Source organism: Dasypus novemcinctus, chromosome 12, assembly GCF_030445035.2.
Source record: "Dasypus novemcinctus isolate mDasNov1 chromosome 12, mDasNov1.1.hap2, whole genome shotgun sequence".
Taxonomy (NCBI): domain Eukaryota; kingdom Metazoa; phylum Chordata; class Mammalia; order Cingulata; family Dasypodidae; genus Dasypus; species Dasypus novemcinctus.
The window spans coordinates 7603422-7621802 of record NC_080684.1 but is presented as its reverse complement, the minus strand read 5'-3'; the positions used below and the strand labels follow the sequence as shown (position 1 = coordinate 7621802).

Here is an 18381-nt window from a genome sequence, read left to right as displayed (position 1 = left end):
GCTGTCCACTGTTTGCCTTGGGAGCCTGCACAGGACTAAAGAGATCCAACTCTTTCAAAGGCCCTACTGAACAAGACTAGTTGTTGAGGACACTGAGAGGAGTGGTCTTATTTTCTACCTGGGAAAAGAGAGGGAGCTGCAGCAAAGGCTGGAGAACTACCTCTGAGAAAGGCTGAAATAGGAGGCTCTTAGCCTCCAGGCAGGATCCAGTCTGTGCTGCAGCAAACACACACTGACCAGATTTTAAACTGAGAGGGCTGCCAAAGAGCACCATCTGCTGGCAGACTAAGGAAGTGCGTGTGAGGAAATGAAAAGTAAGTAAGAAAAAAAGGCTTTTTCCGGCCTTTACAGCCTCCCCTCCACAAGGCCCTTGGAAATGGGTCTGCAGCCCATTACTGGGAGCAGTGCCTAGATTTGAACAATTAACAGGGACAATCCTAAAGGGCTAGAACTGGTTGAACCGAGAATCAAAGAATGGCACTAATACAGTCTCCTGCCACTAAATCCCTAAAAAGAGAAAGAAATTTAGCAACAGAATAAATTCACCATCTTAATCAGATGCCTTGACATAAGCAACAATTTACAAGTCAGACTAGAGAAAAATAAAAGGTTCAAGCAAAAGAATATATCAAAGCCCCAATTAAGACACAGGATTTGAAACAATTAATCAACAAGATTCAAACAAAATTCCAGATTTAAATTGATGAGTTGAAAGACAATATGGCTAAAGAGATAAATGACATCAAGAAGACATTGAGCTAGCACAAAGAAAGATTACAACCTGAATAGAAAAGTAACTGAGCTCATGGGAATGCAAGACATAAGAGAGGAGATAAACAACAGATTAGAGGGAATGGATGTGGCTCAAGCAGTTAAGTGCCTACTTCCCACATGGAAGGTTCCAGGTTCAGTCCCAATGCCTCCTAAAAATGAAAAAACAAACAACAAACAAACAAAAAAACAAACTCTGGGGAGCCCACGTGGCTCAGTGCTTAGGGGCCAGCTACAAGGTCCTGTGTTCAATCCCCAGCCACAGTACCTCAAAACAAACAAACAAACAAACAGAAATACCATTAAATGGCATACAATAGCAGACTCGAAATGACAGAAAAAAGAATAAATGATACCAAAGATAAAACAGCTGAAATTGAAGAGAGAAAAGAACAGAGAGAGAACAGAATGGAAAAAACTGAGCAGGGGCTCACAGAATTGAATGATAACACAAAACACAACAACATACATATCATGGGCATTCCGAAGGTGAAGAGAAGGGAAAAGGGGCAGACAGGGTAATTGAGGAAATAATGGATGAAAACTTCCTGACCTCATGAAAGAAATGAACTTAAAGCATACCCCATCAGAATATATCTAAACAGACCCACTCCAAAACATACTACTCAGAACGTCAAATATCAAAGATAAGAGAAAATTCTGAAAACAGCAAGGGAGAAATAAACCACCTCAAACAAGGGATGCTCAGTAAGAGTTAGGGCAGATCTCTCATCAGAAACCATGGAGGCAAGACGACAGTGGCATGACACAATTAGGATACTGAAAGAGAAAAAATGCCAGCCAAGAATTCTTTATCTGGCAAAATTGTCTTTCAAATATGAAGGTGATTTTAAAATATTCACAAACAAACAGAAACAAGGAGGGTTCGTTAAAAAAGAATCCACCAAGCAGGAAATATTAAAGGGAGCTTTACAGCCCAAAAGAAAAAGACACAAGAGGGAAGCTTGGAGTAGAGTGTAGAAGGCAAGAATAGCAAAAACAATAACCAAGAGAGTAAAAAGACAGACAAAATAAGATATGACACACTAAAAACAGAGAATAAAATGGTAGAAATAAATAATGCAATAGGTTGACAGAATGAATAAAAAAACATGAACCATCCATATGCTGCCAGAAGTCTGACCGTAGCTCCAGAGATACAAACTGGCTGAAAGTGAAAGGTTGGAAACAAAAAAATGCACCACACAAATAGTAACCAAAAAAAAGCAGGGATAGCTACACTAATACTGGACAAAACAAACATTAAATTAAATGCAAAGAAGTTATAAGAGATACAGAAGGTCATTATATATTAATAAAAGGGACAATTCACCAGAAAGAAATAACAGTCATAAATGTCTGTGCACCTAACCAGGGTGCCCCAAAACAGCTGAGGCAAACTCTGGCAAAACTGAAGGGAGAAATAGATATCTCTACAATAATAGTTGGTGACTTCAACACACCATTCACATCATTAGATAAAATAGCTAGATAGAAGATCAACAAGGAAACAGAGAACTTGAACAATATGATTAATGAGTTAGACTTAATAGACATATACAGAACATTGCATCCCGAATCAGTGGGTTATACTTTCTTCTCAAGTACTCATGGGTCTTTCTCCAGGATAGACCACACATTAGGTCACAACGCAGGTCTTGATAAATATAAAAAGTTTGAAATTATACAAAGCACCTTCTCAGACCATAATAGAACGAAGCTGGAAATCAATAATAGACAGGAAAGGGAAAAATGTGTGGAGTCTGAACAACACACTCTTAAACAATCAGTGGGTCAAAGAAGAAATTGTAAGTGAAGTTAGTAAATATATTGAGAGGAATGATAATGAGAACAAAGCATATCAAAACTTATAAGATACAGCAAAGTTGTGCTGAGAGGGAAATTTACAGCATTAAATGCCTATATTAAAAAGAAGAAAGAACTAAAATCAAAGATCTAACTGAACAATTGGAGAAACTAGAAAAAGATCAGCAAACCATCCCCAAAGCAAGCAGCAGGGGAAAAAATTAAATAAAGATTAGAGCAGAAATAAATGAAATTGAGAACCAAAAATAACAGAGCAAAAACCAAACCAAAAACTGGGTCTTTGAGACCAATGAAACTGACAATTCCTTAGCTAGACTAACAAAGAAAAAATGAGAGAAGATGGAAATACATACAATCAGAAAAGGGGGGATGTTATGACTGTCACCACAGAAATAAAAGAGATCCTAAGTGGATATTATGAGAAACCGTACGCCAGCAAACTAGACAAACTAGATGGGCAAATTCCTAGAAATGCACAAACAACCTACACTGACACTACAAGAAATACAAGAATACGACAAACAAATCACATTTAAAGAGATTGAATCAGTCATCAAAAATATCTCAACAAAGAAAAGTGCAGGGCAAGATGGCTTCACAGGTGAATTTTACCAAGCATTTTGAGAAGAATTAACACCAATCCTGTTTAAAAATTGAAAGAGGAGGAAAATTACCAAATATATTTTATGAAGCCAACATCACCCTAACATCAAAGCCAGATAAAGATAATACAAGAAAAGAAAATTGCAGACCAATTGCTCTAATGAACATAGATTCAAAAATTCTCAACAAAATACTTGCAAATAGAACCCAACAGCATATCAAAAAATTTATATACCACAACCAAGTGGGATTTATTCCTGTTATGCAAGAGTGGTTCAACATAAGAAAATCAATTCACGTAATACATCACTTTAACAAATTGAAGGGAAAAAAGCACATGATCATCTCAATCAATGCAGAAAAGGCATTTGATAAAACCTAGCATCCCTTCTTGATAAAAGCACTTTGAAATACAGCAATAGAAGGAAAATTCCTCAATATGATAAAGGGCATATATGGAAAACACACAGCCAACATCATACTCAATGGGGAAAGGCTGAAAGCTTTCCCTCTAAGACCAGGAACAAGTCAAGGATGCCCACTATTACTGTTATTCAACATAGTGTTAGAAATTTTAGCCATACCAATTAGAGAAGAAAAAAAAAAAAATAAAAGGCATCCAAAATAGGAAAAGATGAAGTAAAATTCTCACTACTTAGAGATGACATGATCTTAGATATAGAAAATTCTGAAATGTTTACAACAAAGCTACCTGAACTAAGAAATGAGTTCAGCAAAGTGGCACAAGATCAACATGCAAAAATCAATGTGTCTGTACACTAATATTGAGAAGGAAATCAGGAAAAAAATTCCATTTACAATAGCAACAAAAAGACAATAACCTAGGAATCAATTTAACCAAAGAAGTACAGGATCTATATTCAGATAACTTCAAAATAATGATAAAAGAGATCAATGATGACTCAACCAAATGGAAAGACATCCCATGATCATGGATTGGAAGACTAAATGTCATGAAGATGACAATCTTACCCAAACTGACTTATAGATTCACTGTAATACCAATAAAAATTCCAGCAGCCTTTTTTACAGAAATAGAAAAGGCAATTACCCTATTTATTTGGAAGAGAAAGTGCATCCAAAACATTTTAAAAAGGAAGAGCAATATGGAAAGAATTTCACACTACTTGACCTTGAAACACATTACAAAGCTACAGTGGTCAAAATAGCATGTTATTGGCATTAAGATAAACACATTAATCAGCAGAATAGAAATGAGAGTCCAATTCTATTTTCCCTCACCTCTACAGCCAACTGGTTTTTGATAAACCTACAAAGTCTGTGTTAATAGGACAAAAGAGTCTCTTCAACAAATGATGCTGGGAGAACTGGCTATCCATAACCAAAAGAATGAAAGAGGACCCATATCTAACTCCCTACACAAGAATCAACTCAAAGTAGATCAAAGATCTAAATATAAAAGCCAGGACCATAAATCTAGTAGAAGAAACTGTAGGGAAGCATCTCAAAGATCTTGTGGTAGGTGGTGGTTTCTTGGACCTTACATCAAAAGCACAAGCAACAAAAGAAAAAATAGATAATGGTATTTCCTCAAAATGAAACACCTTTGTACCTCAAAGGACTTTTTCAAAAGGGTGAAAAGGCAGCTGACTCAATGGGAGAAAATATTTGGAAATCACTTATTGGATAAAGGTTTAATAGCCATGATACATAAAGAGATGACAGAACTCAACAATAAAAAGACAAACAAATCAATTTAAAAATGAGCAAAGGGCTTGAATAGACATTTGTCCAAAGAAGAAATACAAATGGAAAAACAAAAAACAAAAAAAAACAACCCACACAGAGAAATGTTCAGTATCATTAGCGATATCATTTCACATGTATTAGAGTGAACTATTAAAAAGACAGAGAACTACAAGTTTTTGAGAGAATGTGGAGAGATAGGAACACTTATTCACTGTAGGTGGGAATGTAGAATGGTACAGCCACTGTGGAGGACTGTTCTGCAGTCCCTAAAGGAGTTGAATACAGATTTGCCATGTGATCTTTTAATACCACCACTGGGTATACACCAGCAGAACTGAGAGCAGTGACATGAATAGACATCTAGTCATTGATGTTCACAGCAGGGTTATTCACGATTGCCAAAAGGCAGAAATAACCCAGGTGTCCATCAACCGATGAATGTATGAACAAACTGGTATGCACACACGACGAAATATTATGCAGCTGTAAGAAGAAATCTAGTCATAAAACATATGACAACATGCATGAACCTGGAGAATATCTGTTGAGAACAGAATGTGAAGCAAGCCAGACATAAAAGGACAAGTACTGTATGACTGCACTACTGTGAACGAGATATATTGTGTAAACTTATGGAATTAGTAACTTGAATATGTGTCAATAGAAAACAGAATGAGTTTAGAAAATGGAAAGTTGAGGGTTAACTAATGCAGAACTGGTAAAAGGATGTGTGTTAATCTTTGAAAATGAATAGAAAAAGTGAAAGCACATCACAATGTTATTAACTAGCAGGGCTATTACATGGGTATGACAGTGGTTGAAAGGGAAAGTCTAAGGTTATGTAAATTACTAAAAGGAAAGATAAAAAATGCAACATGGGACTGTAGCATAGTAAAACTGCATGTTAATATAAGACTTTTGCTTTGAAACTGAACGAATGTCCAAGAGGTGAATATCAGACAAAAAAAATATATTATGCTAAGTGAAAGAAACCAGATACAAGTATTACATATTGTAAGATTCCATTTATTTAATATGTAAATGTAAATCAATTTATTAAGATGAAATAAGATTATCATTATGTAGGGCTGTGGAAGGATAGAGGGATTGAGACACGACTGCTAAGCAGTGTGGAATTTTTCTTTCTGGAGTAATGTAATTGTTCTAAAATTTTTTGTGGTGATGAATGCATAACATTGTGATTCTACTAAAAGGCATTGATTTTACATTTTGCATAGATTGTATGGAATGTGAATATATTTCAATAAAACTGCTTTAAAATAAATAAATAAATGTGCAAGAATAGCCAGAAATAGCAGCTATGTGTAGAGCAGGGGAAGCATAGAGAGATTGAGAGGCGATTAATTTTTTGTCTGTTTTTTGTTTATTATTATTATTATTTGAAAATGCTCTAATAATGATTGAAGTGATGAATGTGCAATTATGTGACTAATTCAAATACCACTGATTGTACATTTTGGATGGATTGTACATTTTACTAATACGTATCAATAAAATTGATTTGTTTAAAACAAATAACCATGGAGGCAAGAAGGCAATAGTACAATATATTTAAAGTACTAAGAAAAAAACAATTGCCGGGAAGCAGGCTTGGCCCAGTGGATAGGGCATTGTCTACCACATGGGAGGCACGCGGTTCAAACCCCAGGCCTCCTTGACCCGTGTGGAGCTGGCCCACGCGCAGTGCTGATGCACGCAAGGAGTCCCTGCGTAGGGGAGCCCCACACTCAAGGAGTGCACCCCATAAGGAGAGTCGCCCAGTGTGAAAGAAAGTGCAGCCTGCCCAAGAATGGCGCCGCACACACAGACAGCTGACGCGGCAAGATGACATAACAAAAAGAAACACAGATTCCCATGCCACTGACAACAACAGAAGTAGACAAAAAGAAGAACACACAGCAAAATGGACACAGAGAACAGACAACTAGGGTGGGGGTGGGGGAGAAGGGGGGAGAAATAAATCAAATAAATCTTTAAAAACAAAACAACTGCTACCTAAAAAATTTTATATATGGCAATAATTTTGCGGCAATGCAAAATATTATAGAAGAAGCTGTTAAAGCAAGTCTAAGGGTCAATAATACAGGGTATAAGGGTGTTCAGATTTTTCCTTTTGGAGTAATGAAAAAGTTCTAAAATTGACTGAGGTGATGAGAGCATAACTCTGTGATAAAAATTAGAGCCACTGAGTGTACACTTTGAATGGATTGTTCAAGGCATGGGACTATATAACAATGGGCAGTGGGCCCTACTTTGGAATTTATGCTCCCCAGTGTGACAGAGTTGGATTCTGCTGTAGTTTCCCTACACATGGCACTTCTGCCCCTTCAATTTGAACCTATAGTTAGTACTAGAGTTGCTAGAAGTATGTCCAAGAGACTTAAATATTTGGGCTTTCCATGTGCCAGTTGAGCCTTGAATCTCTGTAGTGTTGCAACACTTACTCTCCAGGTCACTGAACTCACCAATACAACTAACAAGGAAATGATGATGGAAAACAACCATCCCAAGGAACAGAGTCTGCAACTGCAAGCAGTTTGATTCCATCCATATGCCCCATGGGATCTAAGCCCCACTGAAGGTGGAGTGGGCATCACCATCCCAGAATAATCCTCAGGATTGGGGAATGAATGATAGACTAGAGTAGACTTACTGTTATTCTACTATAGATTTATTGGGATTCTAGCAATGGAAGAACTGTTATCATTGATGTGGAGACAGTGGCCACTGAAGGTTCTGAGGGGAGGGAGAGGGAAAAATAGATGGAATATGGGGGCATTTTCGGAAAGTAGGACAGATAAAGGCCATTATATATCTTGTCATAACTTACAAAATTGTGTGGGACAGAGGGTAAACTACAATGAAAACTATAATCCACATTTAGTGGCCATGCTCCAGGATATGTTCATCAATTGTAACAAATATACTATGCTAATGAAGGATGTTGGTAATTTGGAAAAGTGTGTGAGGGGTAGGGAGAAGGGCATATGAGAATCCCCCATATTTTTTACGTAACATTTTATGTAATCTAAATATCTTTAAAAAAAAAAGTATATTATTTTTAAAAAAGATATAATTTGTAACAAGTACAAATAAAAGGCAGGGTAAAAGAGGAGTAGAGAACAGTGTATGTCTATGCTATTAAAGTTAAGTTGATATCCAATCAAATATGTCTGTTATAGATTTAGGATGTTAAATTTTAAGCCCATGGAAACTACAAAGAAAATATATGAAAAATATATTCCGAAAGAAATGAGAAGGGATTCTAAATGGCACTTTACAAAAAATAAATATGAAAGAAGCATTAAGAGAAGAACTGAGGGACAAAAAATGTATAAGACTCACAAAAACAAAATAGCAAAATGGCAGATGAAAGTCCTATATTATTAGTAGTTCAGTTTAAATGTAAATGGATTAAACTCTCCCATGAAAAGGCAAAGAAACAGGCTGAAAGTAAAAGGATGGGAAAAAATATACCACGCATATAGTAACCAAAAGAAAGCTGGGGCAGCTGCACTAAAATGAGATGAAATAGAATTTAAGACAAAAACTGTAATGAGAGACAAAGAAGGACACTGCACATTGATAAAGGGGTCAATTCAATAAGAAGGTTGAATATATGAACCTAACAGCACAGCCCCAAAATATATGAGGCTGCTATTAACAGATATGAAGGGAGAAATAGACAGTGAACATCAACAGGAGGAGACTCCAAGACACCATTTTCATAATGCAGAGAACATTTAGACAGAACACCAGTAAAGAAATACAAGAGTTGTATAATACTATAAACCGACTAAACATAAGTGATACATAGAGAACTCTTCACTCAACAGTAGCAGAATGCATATTCTTCTCTACTGCACCTTTGTCATTCACTAGGACAGATGAAATGTTAGGTGATTAAGTCTCAATAGGTTAAAATATATTGAGATCATAAAATGTATCTTTTCCAACAACAAAGAATGAAACTAAAAATCAATAAAAGTGGGAGAAATGGAAAATTTAAAAATATGTGGAAATTAAACTAACATATTAATAGTACAAAACCAATGGGCCAAAGAGGAAGTCACAAGGCAAACTAGAAAATATCGTGAGGCAAATGAAAATGAAAACACAACATAACAAAACTTACATGATGCAGCAAGACAGTTCTGAGAAGGGCATTTACAGCTCTAAATACTTAAGTTTAAAAAGAAAAAAGATACCAAATCAAAGACTTACCCTCAGAACTGGAGGACTGAGGGAATAAGAGTAAACTAAACTCAAGCAAACAGAAGGAAGGACATCAAAAAGATTAGAAATACATGAATTAGAAAGTTTAAAAAGCAATAGAGAATGAAACCAAAAGTTAGTTCTTTGAAAAAATAAAAAAAAACTGACAAATCTTTAGCTAGACTAACAACAACAACAAAAAGATAAAGGACACAGGAAAAGTAAATTACAATTCAATACTCCTTATGACTATAGATGCAAAAATCCTCAACACAATACTAGTAAACCAAATCCAACATCATATTAAAAGAACTATATACCATGATCAGTTGAGATTTACCCCAGGTATACAAGAGTGGTTCAAAATAATAAAATCCATTAATATAACACACCACATTAATAGAACAAAGGAAAAAACACATGATCATTTATGGACAAAGAAATGGCACTTGATAAAATTCAACACTGCAACACTCAAAACACTATGAATAGAAGGAAACTTCCTCAACATGATAAAGGACATACATGAAAAATCCACAGCTATCATAATGGTGAAAGACTGAAAGCTTTTCCTCTAAGATCAGGATTAAGACAAAGATGCCCACTGTCACCACTGTTCTTCAACACTGTAATGGAAGTTCTATCCAGAGGAACCAGGCAAGAGAAAGAAATAAAAGCCATCTAAATTGGAAAGAAAGAGGTAAAACTTTCATTATTTGCTGATGACATGATCCTACGTGAGAAAATCCTGAAAAATTCCACAACAAAGCTACTAAAACAAATTAACACATTCAGCAAAGAGGTGGGATATGAGATCAACATTAAAAAATGAGGAGGATTTCTATACACTAGTAAATAACAAACTGAAGGGAAAAAATCAAGAAAAAAGCTCCATCTACAATATCAACTAAAAGAATCAATTAGGAATAAATCTAACCAAGAATGTATAGGACTTATACATAGAAAACTACCAAAAAAAAAAAAAAGCCTAAAAGAAATCAAAGAAGACCTAAACAGAAGGAAAAACATTCCATTCTCATGAATTGGAAAACTAAATATTGTTAAGTTGTTTTAGTTTGCTAAAGGTTGTCAATGAAAAATACCAGAACTAGGTTGGCTTTTATAATGGGAATTTATGAAGGCAAAATCTCAGAGTTCAAAGCTTTGAAAATATCCAAATCAAGGCATCATCAGAGATGTTGTCTCATCAGCCTCTGATGTTCCTGGACCCCAGCCACATGCCAAGGCAAAATGGCAGCCAGGGTCACTTTCTCCTGAGCTCAGCTGTGGGTAATCAGGCACGTGGTTAGTCAGGCTAGACTGTCCCTTGCCCTCATTGCTTCAGTTTCAGGCTGAACATTCCAGCCTCAGATCTCTTTCAGCCTCTCAGGTTTTCTCTTTCTGCAGCTGTAGGAAATCCTGGAGCTCTCTCTTAAATGTCATGGTAAAAGCTTACAGTTCTCTTTCTCTCTGTCATTCTGCTTTCAGCTCTCCAATTATATAAGATTCCAGCAAGGTGTCCAAGACCTACCCTGGGTCACACCTCATTAAGGTAGTCCAATCAGAGGCCCTAAAGCAATCTAACCAAAAGTGATCTAATCAAAGGTCTCTTAACTGAATCTAACCAAAAGGTCCCACATACAATAGGCTTACATGCACAGGAATGGGTTAATAAGTTAAGAACATAATTTTCTGGGGTCCACAAAAAACTCAAACCAGGACAGATGTCAATTCTACAGACTCAACACAATATCAATCTAAACCCCAACAGCTTTCTTTGAAGAAATGGAAAAGCCAATCATAAAATTTATATGGCAGGGAAGGAGCCCCATATAGCCAGAACTACCTTGTAAAAGAAGAATGAAGTTGGGGACTCATACTTCCCAATATTAAAAAATTATTACAAAGCCACAGAAATCAGAACATCCTGGTAGGGAGTGGATGTGGCTCAAGCAGTTGAGTGTCTGCTTTCCACATAGGAGGTTCCAGGTCCAGTTCCTAGTGACTCCTAAAAAACAACAACAACAACAACAAAGCAAACAACAAACAAAAAACCAAAACAGGGTAGCTGATGTGGCTCAGTACTTGAGAACCAGCTTTCCACATACAAGGTCCCAGGTTCAATCCTGCACCCCCAGTACCTAAAAAATAAAACAAAAAACAAAAATACAACATGGTAGTGGTAGAAGTATACACACATAGAACAATGCAATCACACCAAGAGTTCAAAATTCAACCCTTACATTTATGGCCAACTGATTTTTAACAAGGGTATCAATTCCACTCATCCAGGAAAGAATAGTCTCTGCAACAAATGGTGCTGGGAAAAGTATATATCCATATGCAAAAGAATGAAGGAGGACCACTACCTCACACCATATACAAAATTTAATGAAAAATGGATCAAAACCTAAATATAAGAGCCTTAACTATAAAAATTATAGAAGAAAATGTAAGGAAGCATCTTGAAGACCTTATGTTAGGTGATTGTTTCTTAGACTTTATACCAAAGCAGAAGGAACAAAAGAAAAAATAGACAAATGCGATTTCATCAAAATTAAATATTTGTCTGCAAAGGACTTCATCATGAAAGCAAAAAAGATAATGTACAGAATTGGAGAAAATATCTGGAAACCATATATCCAGTAAGGATTTAATATCCAGAATATATAAAGAAATCCTTCAGCTCAACAACAAAGTCAAGCAACCTAATAAAAAATTAGGAAAATACTTGAAAGACCTTTCTTCAAGGAAGATAAACAAATGGTCAAAAAGCACATAAACAGATGCTCAACATCATTAGCCATTAGGTAAATGCAAATCAAAACCACAGTGACATACAATTTCACACCCACTAGAATGGCTATTTTTTAAAAATGGAAAATTACAAGTGTTGGAGAGGACATGGAAAAATAATAATCATTTATTGTTGGTGGAAATGTAAAATGGTACAGCTGCTGTGGAAGACAGTTTGGCAGTTCCTCAGAAAGTTAAGTACAGAATTACCATATGACCTGGCAATCCCACTTCTAGATATATACCCCAAAGAATTTATATTTGCACACCAATATTCATAGTGGCATTATTCACAATTGCTAAAACATGGAAGCAACCCAAGTGTCCATCAACAGATGAATGGAAAAACAAGGTGTGATATACCACACAATGGAATATTATTCAGCCATAAAAAGGAATAAAGTTCTGATAAATGAGACAACGTGGATGAACCATGAAGACATCATGCACAAAATGACAAATATTGAATGATCTCATTGATACGAAATAATTAGAATAAGCAAATTCACAGAGTCAGAAATTACAACAAGTTTGCCAGAGGCCAGAGTCATGTAGGCAAGGGAAATAATGTTTAATTGATACATAACTTCTACTTGAGATGATGGAAAAATTTTGCTAATGGATGTTAGGGATTGTAGCACAACATTATGAATGTAATTATCACCACTGAATTATATATTTGAATGTGATTAAAAAGGGAAAATTTGAAGTTTAGGGTGTATATATATTTCTAGAATAAAATTTTAAGAAAATACAGGAGTGCACAACATAGTGAACCCTAATGTAAACTACGGATTATCGTTAATAGTAAAATTATAATAATATACTAATGCAAAGTGTTAAATATGGAGGGAACTGTATTTTATGTACGATTTCTATAAACTTATACTTCTATAATAAAACATTATTTAAAAAAGAAAAAATACATTGAAATATTGTTATACTCTGCCTAGAATAATTTAAATTTTAAAAGACTGATTATGCCAACTGTTTGGAAGGAAGTATTGTAACTGGAAGAGTTATACATTGCTGGTAGGAATGCAAAATTCTATAGATCACTTTGGAAACAGTTTGGTAGTTTCTTAAAAAGTTAATTATATACCTTCTATTCTACTCAATGGTATTTACCCAAGAAAAATGAAAATAAATGTCCAAGCAAAGACTTATATACGAACTTTCAGGGCAGTTTTATTTGGAATAGCAAAAAAACTGTGTGGAAAAAAAACAAATGTCCATCCAAAGGTGAATATATAAATTGTTCTATGTCTATACAATAGAATACTACTCACCAATAACAAAAAATGAATATATTACAACATACCTAAATCTTAAAATAATTATGTGAGTGAAATAAACGAGACCAAATAAGAACCTATTGTGTGATGACATTTATATAAAATTTTAGAAAATACAAACTACTCTATAGGGACTAGGCAGTTCATTGGATGCCTTGGAATACAAGCAAGGGATGTTAAGCAGCAGGAGGAAGAGATTTCCAAGTTGCCCCAAAATACAACTGAAAATGATGACCATCTTCATTCCTGTGACATATTCTAAAACTTGTCAGAGTATACTTTTTAAATAAGTTCAGTTTATTGCACACCAATTATACATTTTAATTAAAATGTAAAAAAAAAATGACCTTGGGACAAAGGGAAGTAAAAACATCTGTTATACAACTATTACAGTTTTCAAGGTCAGTGGCAATAGTGGGTTAGGCCTGGACAGAATCTATGAACATGGAAAAGTAAGGAGATAATTTAAGGTTTATCTAAAAGATAGAATTGACAATGCTGTTGCTGAAAAGGATATTGGGCTGTAGCAGTTTGGTATTATTTATGAATTCCAAAAATAGATACTGGATTATATTTATAAATTGGTCTGTTCCACTGGGTATATTAGATGGTACTGGATTCAGAGGTTTCATTTTCACTTGATTAAATGATGATTAAGGCTTTGATTGGGCCACCTCAGTACTATGTTGCAGTGGGCAGCGACTCACAGAGTGAACCACATGGCAGAGGAGGGGAGTTAGAGTTTTGATACTGTTGCCCTGGGAAGTAAACACAGAGAAGCAGATACGTGAGGAAGGAGAGAAGGCTCCATTAGACAGGGCAGAGGCCCTGGGAAGAGAGACAATCTTCCCTTGTAGAGAGAGCAGAGCAGCTGAGCCAGGAGAGAAAGGAGCCCCAGGAGAGAGATGAGACTTATCTCAGCTGAGACTGGAAGAAGCTGGGACCATAGAGCCTGAATAGGAAGGGGAAGAAGCCTGAACCCTGGCAGATGTCGGCAGCCATCGTGCTCCAACACGTGGCAACAGACTTTGGTGAGGGTAGTAACTTGTGCTTTATGGCCTGGTAACTGTAAACTTCTACCCCAAATAAATGCTCTTTATAAAAGCCAACAGATTTCTGGTATTTTGCATCAGTACCCCTTTGGCTGACTAACACATGGATGTATGAAGGAAAGGATGGAATCAAGGACAACTCTTATTCTTGTGGCTTAAATAAGTGAGTGAAAAGAGAGAACATTTACGAAGATGAGGAAGCCTGGGATAGGACTACAGAGTCAAGGTTTCTCACTTACCAAGGGTGATTTAAACTGGTTTTATAAGTTTAATGGATTTAAAAATAATGAACCAGGGTTTATATGAGATATCTAGAAAATAAAACTGGCAATCAGTTTAACCAACACCACAACTGTAAAAAAAAAAATCAACATGTTTATGATACAAAAAAATGCTACTGATTATTTCTAGAAATTTTACTTATGTCAGTTTATTTCTAACTAAAAATATTTATGTCTACAAAAAATCGAATCAACAACTGAAGAAAAAAATATTCCTTTCTTTCCTTCAGCATCTTTGCTTACCTATTTAATCTTTCAAAAAATGTTCCAAATTGTGTTGATTTATATGATGGACTGAGAGCATCTTGATCTTCATTTAATTTGGAAACCAAGGAATCAGAATAGCTAACATTAATGAGCTGGAAAAAAATGAAGAAACTGTCAGAATAGTAAATGAACATATATACAATTTAAATTATTTTCCATATAAATATCATTTACATGGACTACACCTATATTCAGAAAATGTATTTTTAGTCTAAAAGAAAGTAATTGTAGTCCTTAGTGAAAACAAAATAACTTTCTAACAATGAAACCAATATTAGAATTTGAACGATTGTTAAAATAACAAAGTTGATTCTATGGTGAGATAATTTTCTGAGAGTTAAACAAGATAATAGACAAAACAAAAAACAAAAAAAACCCCAGGATGTTTAGGATCTTCAATAAATAAAAGTTAAATTTTCTGACAGAAAATAATAGTTTGTCCTTTGAAACAGCCGGACTTACCTTAGTTTTCCCATTTACTGAGTAGCTTTAAACTGCTACTTTAATCTTTCTGAATATCAGTATCATTCAGTGCAAAATGGGGATAGTGTCTGAAGATGGTGATGATAAGCAGATGAGATAATTCATTTGTTAATGTGGAAGGTACCACATAAACCTAAGTTATTATACTGGCCCAACATTAATTCTATTTCACAATTATACTTTAGGTCCATATTTTATTTACAATCCACAAAACACAGAAATGAAAAGTCCAAAAATAACCAATGACAGAAATAGGAAAAAAAGAGTGGGAGTCAGAAAAGGAAACTTAAGTCTTTAAAAAATAACAAAAAAAGCCCCAAATTAGAATGGGATAATGATAAAGTCTAATAATGCAAAGTCATTCCCTGTTATTGAGACAAAAGCATACAACCAAATAAGCAATCAAAAGAGAAAGGAATATAATATTATAAATTGGCTCAGTACTACATCTCTAGAGACCAGGGAACCCCAAACTACTTTTTCTTGCTAATCTCATCTTTCAACTCAATTTCTTTTATATTTAATAATTTCATTTTAATTCATCTCACTTTTTTTGAAATCTTTCAAAATAAGCAATTAAACACTTCCCAATTCTTCATGATGTGTCAGCATGTCTGATCCATGGAACACTATGTAAAGGAACAATATCCTCTCTTTTCACTCTTCTGCCATAATTAGAAATAATATTATTTATCTCTCTGGAGATAATCACTAACCTGCAGTATAAAACTTGCATAGTCAAGCAGGAAATTATTTAAGTAGGATTACATAGAGTTCTATTCTCCATCCTAAAACTATTTAATATAACAAGGATGAGACATATGCTGATTTTGCACACAAATTTTAGTCTTATCAAATATAAACTGACTCATGTTTTTTAACGTAACGTTTTGTGTCATCTATTTTTTTTAAAAGACTATAAAAAATACAAAATAAAATAAAGTTAAATTAAATTAAAAAACAAAACAAAACTGAATGGGTAATTGAATATTTCTCACTGTATCATGAAAAAATTATTCAGTCCCTAATTGATAGGGCTAGAACATATGACTGGAATGTAAATAATTCATTTTTCCCTTTCTGAAAAACAGTAAAGCATACTTCAAGAAAGTCAAATTATAAATATATAAATAACAAATGTAATTATGAATTATAAATTATATATTTACCTAAAATTATAAATTTATTTATTACAAAGTATACTACTTATAATTTTTATTATTAAAAGTATAATGTAATTATATAATTATTTATTATATTATAATCTGGTTATAATGCATAATTTTTTATATGAATAGAAACTTTGCATGTTAATTATGAATTAATAAATATGGCACAAAACCACTAAATGTTAATAGTAGAAATTCAAAACAAAGGATTCCTATTAACAAGGCATAGTGTTTATGTAACTATTTTGCTTATTATCATTATACATTATTATAGTAAACTTAAATTATTTCATTTTTTAACTCAATAAGTCTTGAAGAAAATAATTTCTCGGTATGTTCTATATCAGCTCAATTTCAGATAAAAAATGCTGGGATGTTTATATATATATATAATTTTTTTTTCCCCTTTTTTAAATTAAGTACCAGAGATTGAACCTGGGACCTCCCACATTAGAGACAGGCACTCAACCACTGAGCTATAGCTGCTCCCTGTTTTTACATTTTTAACTCTAAAGAAAATATTGATCAAATATTATATATCTCCATCTATATAAATGTATTTGTATAATTTTAGTTAAAGTACATATAAACATGTTATCTGCTAAATAATAAAATAAGCCATCACAATTCATATTTTCAAAGACTACTATGACATCAATGAAATTGTGTATCTATATCTTGCATATTGAGCCATGATGAAAACATCTAATAATTTACATCATACTATCTTCAGCTACCATATAACAAGCTGAATTATTTTCAATTATTACATTGCTGATACTTTTCTAAAAGAACGATTATTTCAAAGATCTTTTTAGAATATTTCATTTTTTGGCTTTACCATCTTCTACAGTGCACAGAACTAATTTTTGTTTTGTTTTTTTTACCTAAGAAGAATTATTATATTTACCTCCTAATTTTATTATGTCTATTAATCAAATTACATGATATAATCACAACTTACATGATAAATTACTTAAATCGATGAGATAAAGTAATATATCATGAAAATATAATTATATAAAATGCTAAGAACTAGTGATTCAAAGGTACCTGTTCATTCTGCTTGTTTTCATGTGCAGCTTTCCAAGGACTAGGTGCTATTTGAGGAGTAAAGTTTTGTTTTGGAATATGTCTGTCAGAAGATAACTCTGCTGGAAAAGATGGTGAAGAGAAACTGTTTTCTGCTCTGCTGAACTCAGGTTCAAACATACTATATGAGTCCATGACTTGTGATGACTATACGAAAGAAGATTAAATCAGTTAAATCATCAAAATTTACAAACTAGAGAAGAGAAAAATCAAAACAGTAAAATTAAAATAAATGAAAAGAGCATAGATTACAAAAGGAAAAGCCCAAGGACAGGCAAGTCTATAGTAATTGATAGAATTTATTAAAATGGGAGAAGTTACTATCTAGGATTATATTTAAGATGTCCTTTTCTACTTTTGCTACCCACTCCTTTCAAGCTCCTCCATTCCTGCATGCTATAGCTATTTCCTGAGAGGAAATCTCCAGGAGTTTAACCCACAAAATTCAGGGGAAAGGATTTCCAAAGGATTTCAATACTACTGCCTTTATTTTTCTAATCTAGTTTAGTTCTGGCAACTAGAATGAAAGAAAAGGTAGTTAAGAATGTGGCACAGGAGCATCAACAAAATTTTAAGCTTTTATTCACATTCAATGCATTTTCTAATTGGCTAAAAAGTTTTGTTTGCTATATTTTGAAGGGAAATAATCTTGGGATTAATGTGAAAATTGAACATCATGATCTAAGTAAAATAATCTGGCCATTGTGTTTGAAGAAGTGAATTGCTCAATAATCATGTGAACGCAAAGTAAAAATCCCCAAGGGAATGGTCCTTTGTG

The 18381-nt window shown here is 34.1% G+C and overlaps 1 protein-coding gene across 2 annotated transcripts in view; it reads right to left on the bottom strand.

Annotated features, from left to right (window-relative positions):
• Positions 1-18381, bottom strand: part of REDIC1 (regulator of DNA class I crossover intermediates 1) — a 55082-nt gene that overhangs the window by 32744 nt on the left and 3957 nt on the right. For both annotated transcript variants that reach the window (XM_058309201.2, XM_058309200.2), the window contains 2 exons: positions 17565-17750; positions 14836-14951 (listed from right to left, as the gene is read on the bottom strand). In XM_058309201.2, coding sequence (XP_058165184.1) covers positions 14836-14951; positions 17565-17738 — 290 coding nt within the window. In that variant the 5' untranslated portion in view covers positions 17739-17750. The remainder of the gene's footprint in view (positions 1-14835; positions 14952-17564; positions 17751-18381) is intronic.